This window comes from Cercospora kikuchii, assembly GCF_019650295.1.
Source record: "Cercospora kikuchii DNA, contig_00007, whole genome shotgun sequence".
NCBI classification, from domain to species: Eukaryota; Fungi; Ascomycota; class Dothideomycetes; order Mycosphaerellales; family Mycosphaerellaceae; genus Cercospora; species Cercospora kikuchii.
In genome coordinates this window covers 432,071-446,863 of record NW_025408588.1, presented here as the reverse complement: position 1 = coordinate 446,863, position 14,793 = coordinate 432,071, and the positions used below count along the sequence as shown (strand labels likewise).

At 52.8% G+C, this 14,793-nt stretch overlaps 7 protein-coding genes across 7 annotated transcripts; 2 read left to right on the top strand and 5 right to left on the bottom strand.

Moving 5' to 3' along the window:
• Positions 1 to 16: 16 nt before the first annotated feature.
• CKM354_001028300 (anaphase promoting complex subunit CDC23) lies at positions 17 to 2,008 on the bottom strand (the record flags this gene model as incomplete). Its single annotated transcript, XM_044805736.1, has 1 exon — positions 17 to 2,008. The coding sequence occupies one exon, from the start codon at positions 2,006 to 2,008 to the stop codon at positions 17 to 19; it is 1,992 nt and encodes a 663-aa protein (XP_044661671.1).
• Positions 2,009 to 2,365: 357 nt separating this feature from the next.
• Positions 2,366 to 3,565, bottom strand: CKM354_001028200 (bifunctional (2E,6E)-farnesyl diphosphate synthase/dimethylallyltranstransferase; the record flags this gene model as incomplete). The annotated part of the gene is made up of 2 exons (XM_044805735.1): positions 2,366 to 3,289; positions 3,452 to 3,565. The coding sequence occupies 2 exons, from the start codon at positions 3,563 to 3,565 to the stop codon at positions 2,366 to 2,368; spliced, it is 1,038 nt and encodes a 345-aa protein (XP_044661670.1).
• Positions 3,566 to 4,788: 1,223 nt separating this feature from the next.
• Positions 4,789 to 5,925, bottom strand: CKM354_001028100 (uncharacterized protein; the record flags this gene model as incomplete). Its single annotated transcript, XM_044805734.1, has 1 exon — positions 4,789 to 5,925. The coding sequence occupies one exon, from the start codon at positions 5,923 to 5,925 to the stop codon at positions 4,789 to 4,791; it is 1,137 nt and encodes a 378-aa protein (XP_044661669.1).
• Positions 5,926 to 8,010: 2,085 nt separating this feature from the next.
• On the top strand, positions 8,011 to 8,412 carry CKM354_001028000 (uncharacterized protein; the record flags this gene model as incomplete). The annotated part of the gene is made up of 1 exon (XM_044805733.1): positions 8,011 to 8,412. The coding sequence occupies one exon, from the start codon at positions 8,011 to 8,013 to the stop codon at positions 8,410 to 8,412; it is 402 nt and encodes a 133-aa protein (XP_044661668.1).
• Positions 8,413 to 9,200: 788 nt separating this feature from the next.
• CKM354_001027900 (mitochondrial 37S ribosomal protein RSM10) lies at positions 9,201 to 10,109 on the top strand (the record flags this gene model as incomplete). The annotated part of the gene is made up of 2 exons (XM_044805732.1): positions 9,201 to 9,254; positions 9,306 to 10,109. 2 exons carry the CDS (start codon positions 9,201 to 9,203, stop codon positions 10,107 to 10,109), a joined length of 858 nt encoding a protein of 285 aa, XP_044661667.1.
• An 847-nt stretch (positions 10,110 to 10,956) lies between these two features.
• On the bottom strand, positions 10,957 to 12,112 carry CKM354_001027800 (uncharacterized protein; the record flags this gene model as incomplete). Its single annotated transcript, XM_044805731.1, has 2 exons — positions 10,957 to 11,684; positions 11,749 to 12,112. The coding sequence occupies 2 exons, from the start codon at positions 12,110 to 12,112 to the stop codon at positions 10,957 to 10,959; spliced, it is 1,092 nt and encodes a 363-aa protein (XP_044661666.1).
• An 821-nt stretch (positions 12,113 to 12,933) lies between these two features.
• CKM354_001027700 (uncharacterized protein) lies at positions 12,934 to 14,601 on the bottom strand (the record flags this gene model as incomplete). Its single annotated transcript, XM_044805730.1, has 1 exon — positions 12,934 to 14,601. One exon carries the CDS (start codon positions 14,599 to 14,601, stop codon positions 12,934 to 12,936), a length of 1,668 nt encoding a protein of 555 aa, XP_044661665.1.
• Between the last annotated feature and the right edge of the window lie 192 nt (positions 14,602 to 14,793).

Here is a 14,793-nt window from a genome sequence, read left to right as displayed (position 1 = left end):
GAGGCGGTGCGCTTGATCATAGCTCCTCAGAGCCTCTATTAAGCGTGCGCCTTGTGCCTGCTTCCTCGTCCATTTCTTGCAACTGTGCTCTGACGTCCTTGATCAAACTCTTGGCTTCCTCAACCTCAATTCCGTCTTGACACAACTCGTTCGCAAGGTCCATGGTGCGCTGCCAGTCGCCACAAGTGTGACTCCATCTTGCCAACCAGAGCCGAGCACGACTTGTGATCTGGGTGACACCGAGGCCGTCTTCGCCGTCTTCCGCGCCCTCTTCTTGCGCAAGCGTGAGCTCCATGTATGCAGCAGCTTCCTCCCAATCGCTCTGCTGCTCGTACAGACACGCGATCTCCCACAAGATTTGTGGATCGAGTGCGCCTCCCACTGCTTGCGCAAGTGGGTCAGTATTAGAGCTGCCGAAACTTGCGCCCGTGTCCATTTGCGCACCAGCGATGAGCGCTCGCTTGAAAGACTGTATCGCATTTGTGGTCTTGTTACAGCGATTGAAGGCGTGCCCGACAGCTGCCCACATCTTCGGATCGAGAGGGTAGAGTGCAGCCGCTCGTTGATAGTAGAACAAGCTGTAGCTGTGACATTCAAGCATTTCGTAGCCTTGGCCCAGGCCGTACCATGCGCGGTAGTCTTTGCGATTCGTGTCGACAGCTCGTCTGTACGACTCGATCGCAGCCTGATTGTTCTTCAGCTCGATATACTCATGTCCCATCAACGTCCAGGCAGTTTGGCAGTTGCGATCGAGCGCCAAAGCACGGCGGAAATGCAGCACAGCTTTTTCGTGCTCGCCGATCAGACTGTAGTAGTTCCCCAGGATGCAATTCGTCTCTGGCCTGAACTTGTCTGTGTCGCTTGCCATGGCCGCAAGGGTCGCCAACTTTGGTCTGTTCTGTAGTACGTAGAGGAGGTTGCTGTAGATCTCCATTGCGTCCAGCCGATGAGGAAAGCGCCGAAGCAATTCTTCGAAGAGCGCGGTCGCTGCGTCGTAGTCTCTCATATGATAGAGTAGTAGTGCTTTCTGCTGTAACAGAAACGCCGAGCGTGGAAAGATGTCCAGCATCCGGGTCAAGGTGTCAAACACTTGCGGGTCCTGTTGGAAGAGCTCCTGGCTGCAGTAGATGATGAAGATAAAGGTCATAATGTTCTTTGGCAGACTGGCCTTGAAAGTGTCGTCAAGCTGCTCGGGATTCTCGATCAGTGATGCGAGCTCGAGCCAGGCCGACCAATTCCACGGATTCAAGTTCACGCTCCTCAACAGCCACTGCATAGCCAGTCTCTCTGACTTGGACTTGATCAGGATAATGCCATAGAGGTAGTCCAGCCACCCGTCGGAATTGCCCAAGTCCTCCAGTCCGCCTCGCGCGTTGAAGTACTCCTCGAGCACAATCGCAACGCCTGGCACTTCCTTGTTAGCAGTAAGAGGGCCATCATGAGGTCCTAGAATCGTCTCCGACTCCTCGTTCTTCCTCTTCTCGCCCGAAAGATACCGCGCATAAAGCGCGAGAAACAGAGACTTCTGGCTCAAATTCTTCGCCGTCTGCAGCAACGGTGCTCGTCTGAGTTTCTGCCCGCGAGCATCAGTCGAACCAAGCGGCGTCCGCTTATCCTTCTTCGGCGTCGATCTCACATCAGAAGGATGAATCGTCTCGTACGACGGAGCAGCATGTGGCACCTGACTCGGCAAGAATACAGCAGCACAGCGATCGAACTCGCGACAGTCGAAGAAAGATTTTGCCATCAAATAGCGAGGTAGCTCTTTGGCTTCCCGTCGGACTTCTTTTGGGTCCCGATTGGTGGTCTGGATGGTGGGTAAAGGTGCCTCGTCATCATCGATCTCAGTATCAGATCCATCGCCTTCTGCGAGTTCTGCGGGATCCTCGAATGAGTTCAACAGCTCCGAAGACCATTGCGCTGCGAAGTAGAGGCATCGCTCGTTGCAGGCGGCGATTGCTTGCTGCAGCTGTGCCACCAGCTCAGCTTCTTGTTCGCTCGAAAGCATTTCAGTCAGTGTGATCAGCAGCAGAACTGAGGGTCTGCCTTCTCACGCTGATGTCGCCGTACGTGTTATTATCGGCGCCGATTGTGAACCAGGTGTGCGGTGTGGCGCATGATGCGGTTGATCAGTTCGGTCTTGGTAATGAAATGCAAACAAACGCGTCTCGAGTCAAAGTTGCAGGCGCGTGCCGGGCGAAGCTAAGTCTTGGCAGCAGCGGCGAGAGAAACGCGCTCGGAACGGCAATATAATCTTGTATATTCTGTTGCGCTGGTATGACTTCTATATACTCTAGCAAGTTCTCCCGTGATATCTGAAGCCTCCACTCGCTTCTGCATTATTCACCGAATTGCTGAAACAACTCTACTTGCTTCGCTTGTAAATCTTCCTCAAGAACTCGTCGAACACCTCCTTCTTGAGTCCTTCGCTCTCGTCAATAGCCTGGATCTTCTGGCGGATATCTGCGACACGCTCCTCCTCGTATTTCTGGTAGATGCCCTCCAAGCCCAGCTCGTTGTAGAGCTGCTTCACTGCTGCCTCCTTCTTGCTGTCCTTTTGTCCATAGTTCTCCTCAAGCACTTTCCTCTGCTCAGGCGTGGCAATCTTCAAAGCCTGGTTCACGAGCCATGAGCACTTGTTGTCCTGAATGTCAGTGCCGATCTTGCCGAGCGTGGCTGGGTCGGCAAAGTTGTCCAGGTAGTCGTCCTGGACCTGGAAGTATTCGCCCATTGGGATCAGAATGTCCTCCGCAGTCTTCAAGTTCTTCTCAGTAGCAAAGCCTGAGAAGTGCAGGGCCAAAGCCACTGGCAGGTAGAAGCTGTAGTACGCGGTCTTGTAAATCACAATGAATGTGTACTTCTCCAGCGAGAAGTTGTCCAGATCGACGTGATCTTCCGGTGCGGTCAAGAGATCGCACGTCTGTCCCAACTCTGTCTGGAATGTCACATCGTGGAAGAGCTCGATGACATCCACGTAGTATTTCTCTTTCTTAAAGTACTTCTTCAGAAGTAAGTATATTGAGCTCTCGAGCATAAATGCGTCGTTGATCGCAATCATGCCAACGTTAGGCATGAGGTACCAGCATGGGTTGCCTCGTCGAGTTTTCGAGCTGTCCATGATATCGTCGGAAACGAGGAAGAAGGCTTGGAGGAGCTCGATGAACCAGCCCAACAGCGCGGTGTGGAAGAACTCCTCGTCGGTGAGTTTGCGGCCGAGGAGGAGCTGGGTCGTGTCGATGACTGAAAGGCCGCGATTGCATTTTCCACCGAGCGTGTTGTGGTAGAGTGACTGTTGCGTGGCTGTCAGCTATCTTGAGATCATTTGTAAAGACAACGTATCTTCTGCGAACATTGCATTGTGTCTCGCCCTCCGATTCATGGAGCTCGCTCCGCATTGCACCTCTTTCGGCATGTCACCTCCTCAAGCTCCTGCATAGTCGAAAGCTCCTACCTTTTCGAACCAAGTCAATGCCTGCTCAGGCAGCTTGTATTTCTGGCATTCCGCCTTAAGATCCTCCACCAGCTTCGGGAACACGCCCTCAAACTCTTTCAACGTCGCAGGCATATTTGTTGACCGCAACGACACGAATCTCGGGATGTCTGTCTTTCCTCTCGAAATCGCTCTTCTCGGCGCCTGTATTCGTTGTACGCAGCACGTCTTGGATCGAGGAAGTGTGTATAAGAGTTGTCGAGACCCAATGGCAGATGTTGTTGGTGGGAGTAGCAAACGAAGTTGCATAAAACCAAGAATCGCGAAATCGAACCATTGCGGAAAGCATTCCTCCCCAAATATTGTTCAACTGATCCCTGTCAATTCAAGGGTCCACGCTTTTGGCTCCCCACTTCACATGCAGGAACGTATTCTTTGACTTCACTCCACGCGAATCCATCATCAACGACAAAATGGCAACATGATCCTGTTTGCTTGATCTTTCGGCATCCTTTGCTATGTATTAGGCAGTCGAGACACTACACCACTTCTTGTGCTCAGCTGCCGCAGCACCTCTTTCAAAACATCGCTCAATACCGTGACCAATACTCAGACACAGAATCATGCACAGCATAGCACTTCGCCAGAATTCTCAACCACTTCGATACAACTCGTCTCCACCAATACACCCAACTCCTCCTACATCTCCGACATGACTTCTTGCTCCTTTTCTTCTCATCTCCACTTGCCACGAAATCATTGTTCTCTCTATCACCAAGTCCACCGCTCATCCAAGGTATACCCACGATCTCCTCGGGTCGTGCATTCTCGCCTGATCCATATTTCCCTCCTACCCAGACGCTTGTTGCCCGATCTTCGAGTTCGACAGACGTAAAAGGTCCGTTTCTGATCAATGCTTCGCATCGTTCCTCTTCTTCTGCTGGGATGCATTTCCAACAGGGAGGTAGAGGTTCAGACTGGTTTTCTGAGCCTTGTGGGCTGGTAATAAAGTAGGAACATCTGGGTAGTGCAGTCATGGTCGTGGGTTTGTAGGTAAGATTGCCCGAAAGGTATCTCTGAGGAATCTCAAGTTCTTTTCTCGTTGGCGGGTACATGTTGGCAATGCAGTAGTGAATCACGTCGCTCTCAAAGCCAGAGTGATGGCATGCGAATAGCATGCGCCAGATTCTCGCAATGGTGAATTGATCAGAAGTTTGTATTATGATTGCCACATCGCCTTTGTCGCTCAACACGCAAAGCGCTGCAGAAAGATGAACAAATACTAGAATACGATCAGGCACAGCCCGCATATTGAATGCTCGCCATTTGCTAACCCAACGAACAGACTTCGCATCATATCACTTCAATGGTGAATCTTCTTCTGCTATATCGCCATTGGCCTTGTTACCCGCTTTGTTCGACTTTGTCCGTTCTGCTCCTGGTGGCCGATGTGCAGTGGCAGGGCTGGCATCGGGATCAACGACAACGACGTGAGCTGTAGTGATTGCCTGAGGGCCAGCATCCGATGGAACATTCTGCACGGCAGCCACACTTGACTCTTGACTGGGGGGTGGTGCTGGGCTGGAAGACTGTTGATGATCTGTGTCTGCGTCCGCTGTGCCGTCAAGAGGGTGATTGACCGTTGGAGGAATTTCCGGTTTAGGCGTAGTAGGAGCAGGTGCTTTAGTCGCAGGGCTCTCGTCTGGATCAGGAAGGGGTGGCGACTCCGCTGCAGGCGCGGCTGGCGCTGAGATAGGAGCAGGAACTGGCGCGGGTGCTGGAGGATTCGGTGCAGAAGGAAATTGAGGTTGCGGTTGCGCAGAGCGAGTGCTGCGAAGACCAGAGTTTGCAGAGTCGCTGCTGATCCCTGCGCTTCCGTAATAGTCCGGATCATTGATAGTGTTCGTCTTGACAGCGCGATCGTATAATCTTGTCAGCCTTGCGACCTCGCTGCGGACTGTCACGGCTTCGTCCGTATCGATCGCATCATACCCATGTATGCCCTGGCTGATACCTCTCCACATTGTCGCAGAATTTTCAATCTCGTCAACGACGCGATCTAGGTCATCTCGAAACATCCTTGCTCGCATGGGTTGGCCGCGTGATTTCAAGAAAGCTACCAGTCCAGCTATGATCGTGTTCAGCGCGCCAAATACCGTGATCAGCCAGCGAGGTGAGTCGCTCGCGCCCATGCCCGTTAGGGAGGCTCCAAGCACGATTTGTGAGAGTAACAACGTATTCGTCAGAGCAGAGGTGAAGGCATACATCCTACTCTGCGCCTTTCGATGTTCGATTGCACGGTGGTATAGAGAATCTTTGGGAGGCGTGTAGGACTTCGTATGTGGATGCTCCAATGGTCGGTTGCCGACCAGAAAGCAGAATTGTTTATAGGCATTCGGCAGGGTGTCTACCTCCGGCTGACTTGGGGGTTGCTGTACTGCGAATAATCCTGGGAATTGGAGGAGAGGCGTCCTTTCGTCTGTGCTTGCGGGCATGTTTGGGAGTCCAACTCTCAGGCGAGAGAGCTTCGCAGCCGGCGTTCACCAGTCAGCAGCTCCGTATAGCAATGTACCACTCTCAGGCCCTTGCTTCGTCAGAACGATGATGTTGTAGGAATATCAAGAGAACACGATGATAAGCAGGAGATGCAGGCGTCGGCGCATTGGGTTGAAAGCGGACACGCGGGGCGCCACCGGCACTCATAGTAGGAAACCATTCGCAGTACTCGCCGTCCGGCCCACCTGCCCGATGGATGGCATGTCGCATCTATGCCGTCGACACGGCATGCCGATAGCAGGCTCGTCCGAAGCCGTGTCTCTTGTTCTCCATAGCACTTGCGCGCCGTTCACGTTGCTACCGGGGACGAGATGCTGGCTCGAGTAAGGTTTCGCTTGAGGTTTGCCTTGGCATTCGTTGCGCAGGACTGCATGGCTGATGCGCGCGACGCGTGGTGAGGGACTTCAGATGCGACTGGGCGGGACGGCGATGTTCATGAACAGAAAGTATCTAACTCAGATGGTCCAGCGAAGAAAGAGAGGAAGAGCTTTGAGACGCGCTTGCCTCTGCCCGCACCAGAATCGAGCGTCATGACCAGGGTGCCCCAGGCCGCAGCGTCATTGCTGCTTCTGCACGACTTCACTCACCCACAACTTCTCGATGTCAGGTATACGACCGCAAGATGGCCACGATCGACTCGCAGCTAGAAATCGAAGCCGGCTTTCCCAGAGCATTGGTGGCCACGGCCTGGGTGCTCCCTGCCACAGTACGCCATTGTCACCGCGATAAAAGAAGAGCTAGGATGGCAGAGCCCGACGGGAGGTAGAAAAGGCCATCAGCTCGATCGGTCATGGAAGTTTCCATCCCAGCACCATCATCAAATGCCAGATTGAAAAGAGACGCGACGATAAGCAGCCAAGAACAACCAGGATGGTAAAGCCGCTGGAAGTTCCCAGCGCGTCGATGTGACCAATCTTACCCTTCGTCACAATGGCGTAGGGCCCAATCGCGCGTCAATTTTTGACGGCGCTCAAGCCCGCATAAGGATGTGGAAACTGTCGATGCTCCGTCGCTACCTCCGTCGGAATACTCAGACGTGTGGATGGTCCCGACGGCACTTCAACACGCCGCTTCAAATGTTGATATGCCCCGGTCTATGCTCCGTTCACCTTTCCTGAGTCGAATGAAATGATCATCTAGCGATCGCGACCTTTCGATGATAGCTGCTTGGAGCTAGTTAACACATGCCGTCGACGAAAGGACCGCCTCATCACTCTGTGTACTTGCCCGAATACCACGCCGCTCATCAAACCGCGCCCGGTCGGGTGGTCACTGGAACGCGCTCCACGTTAACTGTCTGGAAGAGCATGTTGCGCATGCACGCCGCAGAGCGAGCTATGCTGCAGTACCTCAAAACAAAAGTGGACGCACGTGGGAGGTCCCACCGCCACTCTAGCAAAACCGCACTCAGCTATCAAATATTCGACCATGACCTGCACGGACTGCTGCACAGGTTTCACTAACTATGTCCATCAGCTCTATTAACATGTAAGCAGCGCCACCAATCAGGTGCCACTGCGAAACCATCCTCTGCTAAACTTGTCGAACACTGCCATTCGGGCGCCGAACTCAGCTCGAATGGTTCCCCTAATCACTGCTAATTATCTGCACCGTTCATGCTAGCTCTGGAACACGGAAATGCACTTATGTAGCGCATACTGCGGCAAATGCTCCACATTTTCGGCTGTTGGCCCAATCTGGACGTCCAGCTGGTGACTGCGAGGCGCTGTAAGCATCACTGCCCGATCACTCGACGGTCAACAACAGAAATCCTCGGCCCGGCAGGGAACTTCGGCGCCCTAGATGGAACGACAAGCCGCTGCCCTGTCGTGTGGCCGAGGGACTCTAATGATATATTGCTGCGGGACAAACTCGTGCAACGGTTGCAATGAAACGCGTATTGTCTGCACGAAAGAGAGCGCGGACGGCGCACTGCCGACTTCATCGCAAACAGCCGCTGCGTAAAGCGCCTTCGGGGACCTGGCGGAAGTCGGTGGGCATTGATAGCATGACGGGCAAGGAAAATGTCGGAAACAGTCACGTTTACAACCACGACCTGCGAGCGCGAAGAGTCACTGAGCCACTCAACGGCCGGGAACAATGACGACGCAGACCACATCGCGATTACAGTAGTCGATGGAGCAGTATCGGAGCCCGAGGGCACTTCCTGTGCATCTTCAACGACTTCCGACGACAGTGTTGAGGCTAAAGACTTTCAGACCATGATGGCCATTTTGATACCCACCGCCCTTCTTACCCTGTTCGCGGTCGCTTGCGTCGCTGGCTCGCGGGTTTCAGGCCAGATGGAAGATGCTTCTAGGGAGCTCGCCGAGTTGTCCATCGCAACAGAAGGTCTGGATGAGAGCAAAGAGCCATTCGATGAGAATGTGCTGTCGAGCGAGCCGGACAGTGCTGGGAAGGGTTGATCGAATGCACGAGTAGCTTCTGGAGCCACAAACCATGGCTTTGAGAGCAGAGGACGATATGGCCATACGGAGCAACAGCAGTGTGATGTTCTCAGCTCCCGGAGCCTGTGGCTGTGCTCACAAATTGGTCTGCGGGGTCTGCGAGCGACAGAGGAGAAGGACACCGGGCATGAGGCGAGGAGGGCGTCACAGCATCCTAGCTCAAGTCGGACTCACTTGATACTCGCATCTTGAGTGGATGTGTATGATGAGGCTTCCGGATACGTTGCCCTCTCACCAGAAAGCAGAACTGAAATCAAGGGCAATACTGCGCACTCTGCTCGGCGCGTTTGAGTGCTCTTTGGACTCCAAAATCTGCCCTGCGCAACGTAGCTGAGGCACTGTGTCTCGAAAAGCAAGGTAGGCGCGGAGCCAAGGTCGCGACGAGAGAGAACAATGTGTGGATGTCTTGCATCAGTTTCCATTTTGCTGTCCACAGCTAGGTTGCCCTGCTTCAGACATACATAGATCGAGAAGATTCATTGATTTGTGCCGAGCTGAGAACAGAACGCATTTTCATGTTGCTACAATGACGGGGCGAGTAAAGCTGGTAAAGCCTGTAACGTGGCCCTTCAAATGGCGTGTGTTCACCCATCGATTGTGCATCCGCCTGGCTCCATTCCCACAGTCACGCCACGATATCTGGCACTTTGCCAAAGGTCTTGGCATCTCCGAGTTTCCGCATGTCGCTCCTACTACCATTGAGCGTGCGACCGGCGAAACATTCCAATCCATCTCAAGTACACATCATGTCGACACCGTCATATTCGCGCTCGCTCGCCAGCGCTGTCAAGAGACTCAAGGTCAGCGCCTAGACCATGTTCATCTGCTCCAACACACTCACAGTGTCCCAGCTCTCCCCTTCGATAGCAACCCTCACATCTCAGCAATCTCGCCAGCTTCAACACTCCACCAGACTCGCTGCACAACCCATCTCACCTAATCTGGAGCGCGAGTTGTCCGAGATCCGGCTGCCCAAAGCCGTGCAGGCAACTTACCTCGCCCCTTTGAAACGCCAACCCACGACTCCACGGAAAGCCAACGAACCCATCGAGACCGTCTGCCAACTTCAACTACGATCCTACAATGTCCGCAACTTGGAAGTCTTCTCCGATTTCGCCTTACGTGCAGCATACTTTCTCCAACTCCCTGCCACGAGCTATAATCTCCCTCGCAGAACAGAACGATGGACTGTACCGAGGAGTAACTTCGTGCACAAGAAGAGTCAAGAAAACTTTGAAAGAATCACGATGAGAAGGGAGATTGTCATTAAAGAGGGAAATCCTGAAACCGTGAGTGTTTGGTTAGCATTCTTGCGAAAATACCAGTACTACGGAGTGGGCCTGAAGGCGAATGTTTTTGAGTATGGATCGCTGAAGGCTGCGGAAGAGATGGACGCTGAGGCGAAGAGGGTTGAGGAACTTTTGGGAAGCATAGAGCTGGAGAAGCCAGCCAAGGGAATGGGACAACTCGGATTGCCGGAGAAGATGGTGGATCAGGCTTTCAAGGCGAGCTGGGGAGCTTATGCGCCGAGCTCTGGGGCACAGAGCGTGCCAGACGGGAATAAGAGGGTCGCTACGGTTTCTGTCGAAGGTGGATTGATGCCAGAGAAGCAAGAGAAGAAGACGAAGGGGGAAGAGAAGGAGGGGGCAGCATAAACTGAGTGGAACCTGACGGCTGTCCCTAAGCGATGCGTGCATTCCATCTCACAAATGGCATCCGTAATGGATTTCCAATGGCAGAGCTACAGATGCATTGGCGCGAGATTGGACAGCAGCACGAATCTCGCCTGAAGCAGGTCCGGGAATAGGGGTCAACCATGACCGAACGATGCACCCGAGTATAATCCCTCCGATCGCCCAGGGAAGAGCCGCTTCCATACGCCCATCTGAGTGGCATCAAGAAGGCAGTTTCGAGCGAATTGTGTCGACCTGCTGGACCGTTCCACTGAAGGAACACATTCACGGCACTGCAAGCGACTGCTCAGCAAGCATCATCGTCGATCGAGGCTGTACAACATTGCTTGACAATCGACTGCCTGTTAAATCGAAGCAGCTTCGCTCCGTACAGCAAGCCGGTCATGTACACTTGCGAGCGTGATCTCGGTCTCTACAGCAAGAAACCTTGGCCTGGACGTTGCTGCTGATAAAGCAAGTCATGGAGCTTAGATCATTCCGTTGAGACTCAACCAGAGTCGCTGTTCTGGGCAGCCACGTCAATGCATTGATGATGACGACAGACTGTACAAGCAAGCGGGTCGGACGATGTGTCGTGCTGAGTGCACTGAAGGCATACGCCGAAGACTTCCAGCATTTCTAGCACGGAGAGGGAGAACATCACCAGCGCCCCTGTTACGAGCTCATTCATCAAATTGATCACTGTTGTTCTCTGAAATATTACTGAGTGCCGAAAACCTCTAATTATCTTTCTCATTTCCTTTCGCTGGTCCACAGCATCACGCTCAGCTCTACAACCCACAACCGGAGCTCACATCCTACCACAACCCTAGGCCACCCTCTTGGCAAAAGCCGCAATCGCCTCAATCTGCTTCCGGTTAACCTCCGGCACCGCATTCCTGAAAATCAGCGCCGTCCCATGCATCACCCCCATATTAACATCACAACTCGCATTCACACCCGCCTTCGTCAACTTCTTCCAATACGCAATCCCTTCATCCCGGAAACAATCCAATTCATCCACACTCACCATATGATCCGGCAAACCCTTCAAATCCTGTTCACTCGCATGATAAGGCCACGCTAGCGGGTTCTCTAATTCCCCTTCTCCAGGAGAGTAGTAATATGCCAAAGCAGCACTATTATCAGGATTCAAGAAATAATACTCATTTTCGATTTGTGATGGAGTTTCTTTCAATTTCCGTTCTCGAGACCAGTCGTATCCACCACTGATGTAAGGGACATAACCGTATACGCCGGAGATTTCTTTGATCCAGCCTTCGCGGTTTGCGCGGATGGAGGTTGCGAAGCAGAGGTTTGCGCCGCCGGATTCGCCTTGGAGGATGAAGTGGGAGATGCCGAGGGAGGAACGGTTGGCTGCGATGTACTTGACTGCGGCGCAGCAGTCGTTGAGACCGGTGGGGAAGGGGTTGTGTTGGGTTTTTGTCCAGGCGTTGCGGAAGTCGGGCATTATGGTCACGTTGCCTTGGAGGGCGAGGGATTTGCACCAGCGGTCGTGGACGGGGTTTTTGGTTGGGCCGATGGTCATGCCGCCGCCTGTGGTGGTGTTTGAGTTAGAGATGTTGAGTTGAGTGTTGCTGTGATGCAGGTGGAGGCTTACCGTGAATGTATACCACACCAGGTAGATCTCCACTCACTCCTTTGGGCTTGAAAATGTACAATTTGGTCTTGTTTCCATCTGGTCCGTCGATTTCTTCGACGGTCTCTTCGACCTCACCCTCATTCTTATCTTCTGGCGTGCTCATGTCAATCGCTCCATACAAGCCAAAGATTGCAGTCTCCATCTCCTCGCTCATTTTCTTGCCTACTTCGAGATTTCTTGTATCTGACACGCCTTGCATGTTGTTACCTCCCATGCCATAGGCGTCCACAACTGCTTTGAGCTTGGGATGGGTTCTGGGATCAGTCGACATGCTCAGCTCTGTGTTGCCGAGACGGCCTGGTGGAGTGTAGGCTGAAGACATCTTCTCGGGAGATCTTGGTTTCGAACAATCGACTTGCTATGAAGAGGGAATGTACAGCTGCTGGACGGCTTTGTGGCAGTGATCAGAGTACTGCTTTCTTCTCAGGCTATATATGAGAAGAATGTCTGTCTCAAGGAACCTGAAGTGCTTCATAAGCTAAGCTGAGTGATGCCCCGCTCGCAGTTGAGTTTGTGCAAACAGTGTAACGATCAGGTATTGCACAACTGCCTTGTGCCACTCGTCGTCCAATCAGTAGCTTATTGTGCCTCAGCTGAAGCCGCATACGAAGTAGCTTTGACATGTGGGGTCTTCGCTAAGGGTTCGGCTGTGATCCTGAGAGGCATTGGTTGATAATCAGTCTCAAGACTGCTTCTTCGAGCGACAATTGGAATCATGACTTAGGAGTACGTCGTTTCGTCCCATCAGCAGGGGCGCTCCGACGCGTGGTGCACTATGATCGCATATTGGATGTCACCATTCCTAACACGATTCCCAAGCTTGCTTCGCATCGTCCTTGGTAGTTGGATGTCTCATGCAGGGTCGATCCTGACGGGAGAGCTGTGAATGAAGCTGACTAATGGTCAGCTGAGCGAAGCGCTTGAATCGCACATGGCAATGCCGAGCAGAGAGTTTACCAATGCCGAACGGAGCTCATATGCCACTGAACTCAGACAGATGATGAATATTGGGTACAAGCAATGTAGCTAGCTGCAGTTCCTGCAGCAGCCCGAGCGTTGATGCTGGAGTGGGTCTGCAATAGCTTAGCACCACCTTCTCAAAGAGGACGACGAGGTGTACAGCCGCACATACCTTTATTCTCCTCATTTTGGGACGAACAGACTGCTGGCGATACGAACAGGCAGACTCTTCTGCAAAATTAGCGACCCGTCCTCGCTCAACTCGGCCTTATGTCGACCACGATTTGACACAGCCTCGATATGAACATTGCATATGACTTGTCCCACCTGAATGACTTCCTTGAAATCAATCTTAAACCGATAGCTGCCCAGGATGACCCAAGAACCTGAAGTGACCGGAGTAAACTGAGCCTCTAACGCAGTTTCTCTTGTCAACGCAACGGTGGGAAACAATTTGATGTCGAATGCTGCCTCTGAGCTCGCAGAAGTGCCGAGCAACACAGCAAAGACTGCAGCATGCGTCGTACTCTCCATCAACAGAATTGCAGAGACAGTATTGGGTTTCGCAGACATTGGAAGGTTCATGAGAAACTCTGTCGACTTTGACATCTTTGTAAATCGGTCGGCCCCGGGCTTGTCGTTCGGTAGCTGTTGGTCGTACCGGACAGAAATCAGTTTATAAGGTGCTGGTAGCTGATGCAGGCGAAAAAACATGTCTGGATACATTCGAACGCCAGCAACTTGTGCCGTCGCTTGTGGGACGTATAGGTTCTGAAGATCTCCGCGTGTACCAATTGCGGTAAGTGTGCTACATTCAATTCTCGAATAGCGCTGGAAGTCAGCGTCCTTCTCTGTGCCGGGCCATCGCTTGAGTACAACAGCCAGATTTCCCCGAGAACTGTCTGCATTAGGTGGACATTCGAGTGCAGCGAAATATTCGCCAGGGCCCTTCCTGGTCAAAGGCAAGCTCATTTGTAAGCCGCGATTGGTCATAGCATAAGGCCTGCGAGTGCCATGGTCAAAGTAAGGTTGGTACTGGCCCGTGTGTGCGAAAGCTAGGGGACTGTCTGCCAGCAGGCCATGAGGTTCATCACTTCCACGGGAGTCCACCCATGCGAATATTGTATGATCGTCTGTTGACTTCATGATCTCTTCTTGCAGTCGTAAGAAAGCCCGCTTGCCTCCTTCGCCATAGAGAAGGGGCATGTTGACAGAGAAGAGACCCAGCAAGCTGTAGGCCATGTCCTCGGAACGGCCAGTTTTGCGTGTCGCGGCCCACGACATACGTTTCGCGATGCTTGCTGTCCATAGGATATCGCGAGAGCTGTCGACCAGGTAATGTCGCTGTATGCCACTGATGGAGCTGATCTCTTCCACTAATTCGTCTCTGCCCCCAATACATTGCCAGTCAAGAGTATAGAACACAGCGTGCGAAGGAGCCAACAGTTCCTGTAAAGTCCAGCCGCGTGTCCACCAGCGGGCGTCTGCCAGCGACTCAGCAGCCGTGACATCCGAAAGATAAACGTAGCATATTCCGGCCTGGCCATAGTACGCATACATAGAATTGATTGCCTCGCTCAGATCGGCACTGGATGACTTTTCAATACATAGCGTATCGATCCAGATGTACTCGTAGCCTTCAATATGTGCCAGGTTCATGGCGCCAACGACCTTGTCGTAAGCAGGCTTTTGCGACGACGTGCCCTCAAGAATGTCGCGATACAACACCTCATCGCTTGCTGTTGTTGACCAGGTGTGAGACAAAATGGCATATGGCGGAATCCGTTCGTCCCATGCCTCGATCAACTGCAGCCTGCCATCCCCGCCCAGCAACGTCCTGAGGAGGCGCATAGTTTTGCTCGTGTAGCACGAGACTGTGGTAGTGCCATAAGTGTCCTGCGACCCGCGAATCGAGCGTTGGAATAGTTACAATGTAAATCAACGAAAGTGGGAGCTGTTGTGGGAATGTGTGGCTTGTATGGGAAGCTGCAAAGCGGCCTCGATCCTTCGCATGCTACGCCACCTCGCCAATGCGGATGACCA